The sequence below is a fragment of the Oncorhynchus nerka genome, linkage group LG27 (genome assembly GCF_034236695.1).
Source record: "Oncorhynchus nerka isolate Pitt River linkage group LG27, Oner_Uvic_2.0, whole genome shotgun sequence".
NCBI lineage: Eukaryota > Metazoa > Chordata > Actinopteri > Salmoniformes > Salmonidae > Oncorhynchus > Oncorhynchus nerka.
In genome coordinates this window covers 35548425-35560380 of record NC_088422.1, presented here as the reverse complement: position 1 = coordinate 35560380, position 11956 = coordinate 35548425, and the positions used below count along the sequence as shown (strand labels likewise).

General features: G+C 43.8%; 1 protein-coding gene across 3 annotated transcripts; it reads right to left on the bottom strand.

Annotated features, from left to right (window-relative positions):
• Window positions 1-71: 71 nt before the first annotated feature.
• On the bottom strand, window positions 72-11545 carry LOC115111672 (mitochondrial sodium/calcium exchanger protein-like). 3 transcript variants are annotated; one of them, XM_065011623.1, is made up of 15 exons: window positions 11010-11541; window positions 10295-10447; window positions 9734-9786; window positions 9142-9199; window positions 8687-8792; window positions 8389-8556; window positions 8060-8194; window positions 7656-7721; window positions 7426-7556; window positions 7082-7223; window positions 6860-6981; window positions 6613-6766; window positions 6411-6491; window positions 6015-6079; window positions 72-3148 (listed from the first exon to the last, which is right to left on the bottom strand). In XM_065011623.1, the coding sequence occupies exons 1-15, from the start codon at window positions 11202-11204 to the stop codon at window positions 2960-2962; spliced, it is 1818 nt and encodes a 605-aa protein (XP_064867695.1). In that variant the 5' UTR covers window positions 11205-11541; the 3' UTR covers window positions 72-2959. The 3 variants fall into 3 exon arrangements, with proteins under 3 accessions (XP_064867695.1, XP_029493857.2, XP_064867694.1); XM_029637997.2 differs by having other exon boundaries at window positions 7426-7721; window positions 11010-11542; XM_065011622.1 differs by lacking the exon at window positions 72-3148 and adding an exon at window positions 3370-3593 and having other exon boundaries at window positions 7426-7721; window positions 11010-11545.
• Between the last annotated feature and the right edge of the window lie 411 nt (window positions 11546-11956).

The window sequence follows — 11956 nt, the reverse complement described above, 5'->3', positions numbered from 1 at the left end:
CGAGCCCTGAGACATGGCTATAGACACCTATGGTATTTTAACCATATTCTCTGTGTGGATGTTACAGGAAGGATTTTGGACGTTTTTATTTATATCTTAAACGGGTACAATACACAATAATCATCATCTCAGAACCTAGACATGAGTCTATGCATAAGTGCTTTTTACCCTGATATCACCTTCTTTAACGCATACACACACAGCTCAGACAGCTTCAACAAGAGAATCCTTTACCAAAGGTGCTTTTTATATGCAACAATTTCACCTGCAAATATCTATCAGGGACGATAATGTACTACCTCTATAGCTATCGTACATCTGTAGTAGTAAAATAATGCAATTCCTTGATAAAAATGTATAACATTGTTTGATGCAACTGCATAAAGTAGCTTGTTTAGGGCCATATTCAAATGATTTAAATAGCTGTGCCTTGCTGTTTCACGATTGGTTCCCCTTCTCAGAAGTTGGAACTATATACAGTGGGGCAAAAAGGTATTTAGTCAGCCACTAATTGTGCAAGTTCTCCCACTTAAAAAGATGAGAGGCCTGTAATTTTTATCATAGTTACACTTCAAATATGACAGACAAAATGAGAAAAAAAATCCAGAAAATCACGTTGTAGGATTTTTTATGAATTTATTTGCAAATGATAGTGGAAAATAAGTATTTGGTCAATAACAAAAGTTTATCTCAATACTTTGTTATATACCCTTTGTTGGCAATGACAGAGGTCAAACGTTTTCTGTAAGTCTTCACCAGGTTTTCACACACTGTTGCTGGTATTTTGGCCCATTCCTCCATGCAGATCTCCTCTAGATCAGTGATGTTTTGGGGCTGTTGCTGGGCAACACGGACTTTCAACTCGCTCCAAAGATTTTCTATGGGGTTGAGATCTGGAGACTGGCTAGGCCACTCCAGGACCTTGAAATGCTTCTTACGAAGCCACTCCTTCGTTGCCCGGGCGGTGTGTTTGGGATCATTGTCATGCTGAAAGACCCAGCCACGTTTCATCTTCAATGCCCTTGCTGATGGAAGGTTTTCACTCTAATCTTACGATACATGGCCCCATTCATTCTTTCCTTTACACGGATCAGTCGTCCTGGTCCCTTTGCAGAAAAACAGCCCCAAAGCATGATGTTTCCACCCACATGCTTTACAGTAGGTATGGTGTTCTTTGGATGCAACTCAGCATTCTTTATCCTCCAAACACGACAGGTTGAGTTTTTACCAAAAAGTTATATTTTGGTTTCATCTGACCATATGACATTCTCCCAATCTTCTTCTGGATCATCCAAATACTCTCTAGCAAACTTCAGACGGGCCTGGACATGTACTGGCTTAAGCAGGGGGACACGTCTGGCACTGCAGGATTTGAGTCTCTGGCGGCGTAGTGTGTTACTGATGGTAGGCTTTGTTACTTTGGTCCCAGCTCTCTGCAGGTCATTCACTAGGTCCCTCCGTGTGGTTCTGGGATTTTTGCTCACCGGTCTTGTGATCATTTTGACCCCACGGGGTGAGATCTTGCGTGCAGCCCCAGATCGAGGGAGATTATCAGTGGTCTTATGTCTTCCATTTCCTAATAATTGCTCCCACAGTTGATTTCTTCAAACCAAGCTGCTTTACTATTGCAGATTCAGTCTACCCAGCCTGGTGCAGGTTTTAACTGTTTGAAGTTGTGGACAGGTGTCTTTTATACTGATAACAAGTTCAAACAGGTGCCATTAATACAGGTAACGAGTGGAGGACAGAGGAACCTCTTAAAGAAGAAGTTACAGGTCTGTGAGAGCCAGAAATCTTGCTTGTTTGTAGGTGACCAAATACTTATTTTCCACCATAATTTGCAAATAAATTCATAAAAAATCCTACAATGTGATTTTCTGGATTTTTTTCTCCTTTTGTGTCATAGTTGAAGTGTACCTATGATGAAAATTACAGGCCTCTCTCATCTTTTTAAGTGGGAGAACTTTCACAATTGGTGGCTGACTAAATATTTTTTTGCCCCACCGTAGGTGTTTCTAAGCCATATTATTTAGAATTCAGTAGGAAATCAAAATGATCGATAATGTGTTGCAAATAGCATTTTATTTTTTTTTAAAGAAGGGGGGGGGGGGGGATATTTTCCCAATTGGTAGTTTAGTCTTGTCTCATCGCTGTAACTCCCGTACGGACTCAGGAGAGGCGAAGGTCGAGAACAGTGCGTCCTCTGAAACACGACCAAACTGCACTGTTTCTTGACACAATAATGCCCACTTAACCCGGAAGCCAGCCACATCAATGTGTCAGAGGAAACACTGTACACCTGGGGACCTTCTCCGTGTGCACTGCGCCCGTCCTGCCACAGGAGTCACTGGTGCGCGGTGGGACAAGGACATCCCTGCCAATTGTGCGCCGCCCCATGGGTCTCTCGGGTTGTGGCCAACTGCGAAAGAAACTGGACTCGAACCCAGAATCTCTAGTGGCACAGGTAGCACTACTGTGTCACTCGGGAGGCCCACAAAAGAGCACATTTTATACAATTGACTCACATCAACCATTCCAGACAGCAGTTTTTCTCACTACGAGACACTACATTCACATTGATTTAAAGGAGAAAATTCCCTTAAAGTGCTACTGCATCTTTTTTTCATTTTTTTTACTCCCTTGTCAGTACATGGGTTACTTTAAAACTGTGTGTTACTGTTATTTCTGTATATGTGTGTAATTGTTTTGTGTGGACCCCAGTAAGAGAAGATGGTCCTTATGTAACAGCTAATGGCGATCTAAATATAAAAAATATAGTCAGTGTAAACAGACAAAAGTTAAATCACAGTCTGATTGGTTCCAACTCCGTTAAGGCACAGTGTGATTGGCTGTGACTCCATCTCTCCCAGGAAGAGGAAAGTCTCTCAGGTCTCGAACCCGTCTGGTCAGTGTTCACAGGTGGCTCTATCAGACTGGTCCAAACCATCTCGTACAGGCTTCAGGTGTGGATAAAGCCGAACTCTGTGAGCAGCGCAACCAGGAGGAAGACTACATAGAAGAGCAGGAGGAAGATTCCATAGGCCCGGCCCAGGTGGAAACAACGCAGAGGAACTAGGATGAAGGAGAAGACCAGAGAGAGACCCAGAGAACCTGCTAGAACCCAGGTCAACAAACCCTCTGGTTCCAACTGGGTGGTGTAAAGGGGTGGGGGTTAGAGCGAGAGGGGGTGGAGAAAATAAATGAGAAACTAACCTTTGGCACATTTTAACACACAGATAAAATCAAGCTGTTGCAAGAGGGGAGTACCAGTCCAATTCAATTCTCTGGTCACTACCTCTACAAAATGCTTATTTCAGACAGTTACAAACAGCTTATATACAGTACCAGTCAAAAGTTTGGACACACCTACTCATTCAAGGGTTTTTCTTTATTTGTATTTTCTACATCGTAGAATAATAGCGAATACATCAAAACTATGAAATAACACATGGAATTATGTAGTAACCAAAAAAATTGTAAAACAAATCAAAATATATTTTATATTTGAGATTCTTCAAAGTAGACACCCTTTGCCTTGATGACAGCTTTGCACACTCTTGGCATTCTCTCAACCAGCTGCATGAGGTAGTCACCTGAAATGCATTTCAATTAACAGGTGTGCCTTGTTAAAAGTTAGTGGAATTTCTTACTTTCCTTAAGGCACTTGAGCCAAACAGTTGTGTTGTGACAAGGTAGAGGTGGTATTCCAAAGATAGCCCTATTTGGTATCACATTATGGCAAGAAAAATCAAATAAGCAAAGAGAAACGACAGTCGATCATTACTTTAAGACATGAAGGTCAGACAATCTGGAAAATTTGAGGACAGCCACAGGAAAGGAAGACCCAGAGTTACCTCTGCTGCAGAGGACAAGTTCATTAGTTACCAGCCTCAGAAATTGCAGCCCAAATAAATGCTTCAGAGTTCAAGTAACAGACACATCTCAACATCAACTGTTCAGAGGAGACTGTAGACAGGTGGAAATCTGTAATTTGGTCTGATGAGTACATATTTTAGATTTTAGGTTCGAAAGACTGTCTTTGAGAGACGCAGTAGGTGAACGGATGATCTACGAATGTGTGGTTCCCACCGTGAAGCATGGAGGAGGTGTGAAGGTGTGGGGGTGCTTTGCTGGTAACACTGTCAGTGATTTATTTAGAATTCAAGGCACACATAACCAGCATGGCTACCACAGCATTCTGCAGCGATACGCCATCCCATCTGGTTTGCGCTTAGTGGGACTATCATTTGTTTTTTAACAGGAAAATGACCCAACACACCTACAGGCTGTGTTGTTAGGGTTATTTGACCAAGGAGAATGATGGAGTGCTGCATCAGATGACCTGGCCTCCACAATCACCCTACCTCAACCCAAATGAAATGGTTTGGGATGAGTTGGACCGAAGAGTGAATGAAAAGCAGCCAACAACTGCTCAGCATATGTGGAAAATCGTTCTAGACTGTTGGAAAAGCATTCCAGGTGAAGCTGGTTGAGAAAATTCCAAGAGTGTGCAAAACTGTCATCAAGGCAAAGGGTGGCTACTTTGAAGAATCTAAAATATATTTTGATTAGTTTAACAGTTTTTTGGTTACAACATGATTCCATATGTGTTATTTCATAGTTTTGATGTCTTCACTATTATTCTACAATGTAGAAAATAGTAAAATGAAAGAAAACCACTTAAATGGGTAGGTGTGTCCAAACTTTTGACTGGTACTGTGTATATATACACTGAACAAGAATATAACAAAAATAAAAGCAATATGTAATGTTTGTCCAATGTTTCATGAGCTGAACTAAAAGATCCCAACATTTTTTCATACGTACTAATTTTGCTCACATTTTTTGGCACAAATTTGTTTACATCCCTGTTACTGAACATTTCTCCTTTGCCAAGATAATCCATCCACCTGACAGGTGTGGTATATCATGAATCTGATTAAACAGCATGATCATTACACGGTGCACCTTGTGCTGGGGACAATAAAAGGCCACTAAAATGTGCAGTTTTGTCACAAACTACAATGCCACAGATATTTCAAGTTTTGAGGGAGTGTGCAATCGGCATGCTGACTGCAGGAATGTCCACCAGAGCTGTTGCCAGAGACTAATGTTAATTTCTCTACCATAAGCCGTCTCCGACATTGTTTTAGGGAATTTGGCCAACCGGCCTCAACCGCAGACCACGTGTATGGCGGCGTGTGGGCGAGCGGTTTGCTGATGTATACATTGTGAACAGGGTGCTCGATGGTAGGGTTATGGTATGGGCAGACAACAAACATAATTGAATTTTATTGATGGTCATTTGAATGCACAGAGATACTGTGACGAGATCCTGAGGCCCATTGCCATGCCATTCATCCGACAGGGTGTTCGTGGCACCTTAATTGGGGAATGGGCTTGTGGTAATGACTGGTGCGGAATCAGTGGAATGGTATCCATTTGCTCCCTTCTGGCCATTATTATGTGCCGTTCTCCCCTCAGCAGCCTCCACTGCTCATGTTTCAGCATGATAATGCACGGCTCCATGTCCCAAGGATCTGTACACAATTCCTGGAAGCTGAAAATGTCCCAGTTCTTCCATGGCCTGCATACTCATCAGACATGTCAGCCATTGAGCATGTTTGGGATGCTCTGGGTCGGTGTGTACGACAGCGTGTTCCAGTTCCTGACAATATCCAGCAACTTCGCACAGCCATTGAATAGGAGTGGGACAACATTCCACAATCAACAGCCTGATCAACTCTACACGAATGAGATGCGTCGTGCTGCATGAGGCAAATGGTGATCACACCAGATACTGACTGGTTTTATAAAGGTATCTGTGACCAACAGATGCATATCTGTATTCCCAGTCATGTGAAATCCATAGATTAGGGCCTAATTAATGTATTTCAATTGACTGATTTCCTTATATGAACTGTAAGAACTCAGTCAAATATTAGAAATTGTTGCATGTTTATATTTTTGTTCATATATGAGGTGAATGGTACTGAAGCTAAGAGCAGACGTACCGTCACCACTGGCTCGTTGTTAAACATCTGTATCAGACAGCCAATGCCCACTCCAATCAGCATGTCTGAGAGGAACATGATCAAGGGCAGAAACATGATGCACAAATGACTGCATAGACCTACACGTAGCAGACACACACGCACTCGCTTTTAACTTGCACAAACACATCTAGCAGACACACTCGTTTTTAACTTGCACAAACACATCCAGCAGACACACTCGCTTTTAACTTGCACAAACACACATCCAGCAGACACACACACACTCGCTTTTAACTTGCACAAACACATCCAGCAGACACACACACACTCGCTTTTAACTTGCACAAACACACATCCAGCAGACACATACACACACTCACTTTTAACTTGCACAGCAGGCACACAAAAGGATACTAAAGATGATTCCCCCAAAGCAGGCTGATAATGCCATCCGTGGGTAGCCCTGGCGAGCGATGGTGATGTCAGAAAAACAATCTAGGAACCGAAACAAACAGATTCAACACCACAATAACTAAGAAGTCTGTTTGTCTTTTGTATATCTTTTGTATATTTAGTAGGTGAGGGCAGCGGTAACCGCAGTGTGTGTGTGTCTCACCCCCAATGCTATTTCCCCAGGCCAGCAGTGTGAGACCCAGTAAATTGTTGGAAAGACTAAGGACCACACCGAGCATGTGCAGGATACTGACCACCTCCGAGGCTGCAGCACTGATCCACATCGCACTTACCACAAAGCCCAACAGAGAGAACACCTATTGAAAAAAAACACACATTATACAAACACCACAACACCTAGCAGAAACAAAAACATTGACAGAGTGAACGAATGAGTCCGTGTGTCTTACTAAGTGGTATGCCGGTGGCTGGTCATTAGAAGTGGTGAGGAAGACTATGGCGGAGAGGAAGAGGCCAAAGAGCAACGTCAACGCCCAGACAGGAAACTGACCCTCGATCAGATACAAACCGTCTACAGAGAGAGAGAACACCAGTCCAGTCAGTTAACACACTTCCTCTGGAGAGGAATAGAGATGAAGGTTCTTTGACCCCACACAGGCATGCAGACTCACACTCTCCGGAGCTGAAGGTGAGCACACAAACCAGCGGCGCAGTGATCAGGTGGAGGCAGTTTAATGGTCTTCTCCAGTTCCTGTCTTCTTTGTCAGGATCCACCACTGGAACAGTCAGCAGCAGCAGCAACTCCAGTGGCATCTAGGGAGGAACTGCAGCTCAGCAAACCACTCGCACTCAAACACACACTGATGCTCCTGTCAAGCTCTAGCTCTGTTTCCAACCCTTGTCCATTCCCCTTACCCTTAACCCTAATTCCTACAGATCTGCAAATGAAAAGTGCAAAGACACACATTCAGATCTGCAACCAGCAAATCGCACACATACATTCATGCACACACACCTTCAGTATTTTCACAGTCCTCCAGCGCCAGGTCTTCCTCCTCCAGGTCCTGCTGTCCACCGGGTTTAGAGAATTCAGCAGGATGGAACTGGTCGACTCACAGTAGGGGAGCAGGGGACGGTACTCACTGTCTATACACGCACACACACACACACTCGACTGAATTGGTTCTCGTAGCACACCCCAGAGGTATAACTTAGTGGAATGTGCACAGTGACTGTGGTTGTTACCATAGCCCTCCTGGATGCTGCCATTAGATAAAAGAGGAGCCTGGTCTGACTCAGATGTCTGGAGCTCTGCAGAGAGAATCAACTGTCAGACACACAGGGTGTAGGTGTGTGTATGTGTGTGTTAGTTCTGCTATACTTGTGGGGACCTAAAAATCCCCCAAAGTCCCCACAAGGTTAGTAAAACAAGGACAATTCTCCCTCTGGGGAACATTTCCCACGTCCCCATGAGTACAAAGGCTATTTTAAGCTTATGGGATAGGTTAGGGTTAGGACTACAGGTTAGGGTTAGCATTTGGGTTAGGGCTACAGTTATGGTAAGGGTTAGGGTAAATAGGACTTTGAATGGATAATACAGTTTAGGTCCCCACGTGGACATAAGAACATAATATGTGTGTGTGTGTCACCTGGTACGTGTGTGTCAGCTGGTGCGTGTGTTGAGCTCTGGATGGAACTTCTAGTTGCTGAGTGTTTCTGATGACTATAGATGTAGGCACTCACAATGACTGTTACCACATACACCACATACAGCCCAAGGTACCCTGCAGAGAGAAACAGACAAACACTTATTCCACCCCAACCATCAGCGTGACTAGTCTTCCTACCTTCTGAAGTACACGGAACACAGTGTCTATGAATCAAGAAACGTCTGGTGTTGTTTAGCTCCCAGGGTAATGTTGAATGTGGACTGACTGTCTGTCTGTCTGTCTGTCTGTCTGTCTGTCTGTCTGTCTACCTAGTGTCTCTCCCAGTGATATAGTTCCTCTGTAGAGGATGATGAAGGTCCAGAAGACTGCAGCCATGTAGAAGATGACATCCCGCAGGAAGGGGCGGGACGCTACAGTGAAGGGTTTGACCAATGACACAGACCCGGCGACCACCGTGGTTACAAAGATACCCGCTCCTATGAACGAAGGGAGCGAGGGATTAAACTCTGTGTGTGTTTACGGAACAGTGCACCTATAGCCAGGCAGTGAGTGTGCATGTACCAAACAGTGCTCCTATAGCCAGGCAGTGTGTGTGTGTGCATGTACCAAACAGTGCTCCTATAGCCAGGCCAGCGGTGTGTGGACGGGAGAAGGCCACAGTGGCACTGAAGACATCTGGAGCTCCGTTTCCTAGCGCCAGGAACGTCACACCCTGACACAAACATTTAGGGAAAACACTTCTGGAACAGGAGTAGAGTTTGTCCATGAGTATGTGTGTCTGTGTGTAACAATGGTGATTATTTAAGCACATTTAAAGCAAACTGCATGGAAATATGTTGTGTGTGTGTGTGAGAGAGAGAGAGAGAGAGAGAGAGAGAGAGAGAGAGAGAGAGAAAGAGGAAGAGAGAGAGAGAGAGAGAGGAAGAGAGAGAAAGAGGAAGAGAGGGAGAGAGAGAGGAAGAGAGAGAGAGAGAGAGAGAGAGAGAGGAAGAGAGAGAGAGAGAGAGAGAGAGAGAGAGAGAGAGAGAGAGAGAGAGAGAGAGAGGCCTGTAGAAGGATACAGCCACGTTGTGTGTGAGTCGAAGGCTGGAGGAGATGGCTGAGAGGTTGGGACAGAAGCTGCAGAGAGAATAAACACAAAGATACACCTTCAACCAATCAATAGCTAACATAGAACACACCCTGACAGAGTCCAAGCACTGTCCAAATATTTCTGTGCCGTTTACTTTCAATCAAACACTGCTCTGTTCATTGGTTGATACCACTGCTTCTGCTTTCACTGTTCAAACACAAAGAGCAGCTGCTTTGTCTGTGATACATGTGATCAATCACATGACCTGATCACAAACGTTAGAGGTGAACAGAAACACTGCAACTCTTATCTCCCTGAGAGGAAAACAAAAGACACACACACACCTTAACCATGACACACTTATCTCCAGTGGTCAAGTGACTACTGGGTGAACTGCTGGAGATACCACTGTTGTAACTGCAGTCAGCGGAACATAACACTGTTGTAACTGCAGTCAGCGGAACACAATTACAAACAATACCTATCTCTTTACAGCCAGTGTACAGGTAGCGAGAGAGAGTGTTACAAAACTCATGTTCAGTAAAGATATGCTGGAAACAGAACATGTGAGAGAAACTTACAACTTTGACGCCGTCAGTCCGAGAACTATGAACAAGATTAACAACCAGATAATCTGTAGAGAGGTGGGGAAAGAGATTAGTTAGATTAGTTTTCTGACATGGCTGAAATATCAGTGTTTATAAAAATAACTTTCATATCGACAAGCAGGTATTGAGTCTCTTTCTCCCCCCCAAAATCATTAGTATATACGACTAGGTTTATGGGGTAAGAACAGTGTAAAGTGTGCAGTATTGAGCCTATGAGGTGAATACAGTATGGGCCTATGGGGAGTAAGTAACCCAGACTAACTCAGCTCTGTGAGAAGAAGTCCTGAATTAAACCCTGACTCATGAGTTTTACTGCATGGCTCAGTTTGAGGAAGCTCTACTCAGAACAAGGGGAAGTGGCAGCTTTTATTCGTGTTCATGATACTAGCCCCGATTGAGGTTGCTTCAGATTCCTTATTTAAATGCATGTAGGTAATTTTGATTAAGAACACTTTCTAATGACAAATTTGTGTATAATGCCTGTAATAACGCATGTAATAATGGTCTGCGTGCACACGCACACAGTGTGCTTACGCAGAGTGTGATAGTGAGGGGTGTTAGGTTGGGTGGTAGTAGACAGAAGGCCATCTTGAGGTAGTTGATGAAGCTGTCTTCCATACTGCAGTCTGGAGTGGCCTTCACAAACGCACATCGATCAGCAGCACTCAGGTTCATCACAATGTCACACTGAAAGACACACACACAAATACTTAATTACTACATCACACTGGAAGAGAGGGGAAGCTTTCAAATAAATACATCGTCATCAATGATCTACTGCACTGAGCAGAACACAGTTGTACGGAGAAGAAAAGAAAAAGTATGAAAAGATTGCACTCCTACTGTAAATCGCTCTGGGTAAGCGCGTCTGCTAAATGACTAAAATATCAAATGTTAACGTAAAATATAACAATATGGTGGATGTCATGTGTTATTTCATTGTAGTGCAGATGAAGGAAATGTGAGAAGGATTTAAAACACTCGAAAAATAATATCAAATTGAACTTAAAGCAAAAAGGTTGCCCTCACAAACAACTGTCACGAGACCAGATACAACATGCGCATGCATGCCTACTTGAATAGTTGGCCAGTTGTGCAGCTATTGCTCAACACCACTAAACTTGGCAAATCAGATCAACAATATTTTTTTCTGAAGAAAAAATGGCAATTTCAGGGTGCATCTGTCGGGAAAATTGAGTTACAAAAGCTTGAGATTCAAGGTTGAAATCTAATTCGTTACCAGTCTAACCTCGTCTGTGTTTCCCTGACGTAACATCGCGGAGTGTGTGTCCACCATGGTCCCCATAGAGAGCAGATCAGCACCGTCGGCGGATCCGTCTGGAGACGGAACTATCCCGATCCCAGAATCACCGGAGCCCAAAACATGGCGACAGTGACACCACAACAGCAGCAACACGGATATAAATACAACCCGAGATGTCATATTTTACTCCGTCCAGGAAATACATCCATTCCGATTCCTTGCCACATCAGACTGGTGGGAGGTGGGTTTGGTGGTTTGGATTAGACCTGAGAATAGAATACTGGAGAATTGAAAGTGTTCCTTGTTGCTGTAAACTAAATGTTGCAGTGACAGATTGAAGGCACCCTGATCAGCAATAATTCATAACAGAGCTTGCTTGACCAACCCTTTGTGACAGCCAACTCTTTATGTTGTAGGCTACTCGCTACAAATAAGCGCGGAAAGGTCGTTTTTTTCTAGTTGTTGACATTATATCAGTTCTAGTTTTCAGAAACGTCCGTGAACAATATGTACCAAAACGTCTGACTCGCGGTCACTCCTCCAAGGGTACGTCATCAGTTAGATTAAACTCTGACGTCCAAATATAAACCCATCCCACTATTTTAATGAGGAGCCGTCCAGACAGACTACTTCGGGTGTGTGTGTGAATGGGCGGACTTCGGATTCGGAGGCCCCAGGTAGAGGCCAGTGAGACAACCACCCATTTAAAGCAATCATGGCTACTGAACGAAGAGCTGTTCGGAGCCAGGTCTTTTCTTTGATGAACAAAGAAGAATGAAAATGCTAACTGAAATGATCACACTTGTAAAGGTCTTTGCATTGGGGTGAGTCCCCTGTGGATCAGTTGGTAGAGCAGGGCACTTGTAATGTCAGGGTTGTGGGTTTAGTTCCCACAGGGGACCAGTATGGGAAAAAGTACAAAAAGGCACTCA

Bases quoted from the DNA above. Each gene is read 5' to 3' on its own strand.
- LOC115111672 (XM_029637997.2), bottom strand. From the start codon at position 11,204: ATGACATCTCGGGTTGTATTTATATCCGTGTTGCTGCTGTTGTGGTGT. The intron at 7,224-7,425 runs GTGTGTGTGCAT...GTTCCTCCCTAG, and splicing joins GGACTGTGAAAATACTGAAG to ATGCCACTGGAGTTGCTGCT. The intron at 6,492-6,612 runs GTGAGACACACA...TTCGGTTCCTAG, and splicing joins CTGGGGAAATAGCATTGGGG to ATTGTTTTTCTGACATCACC.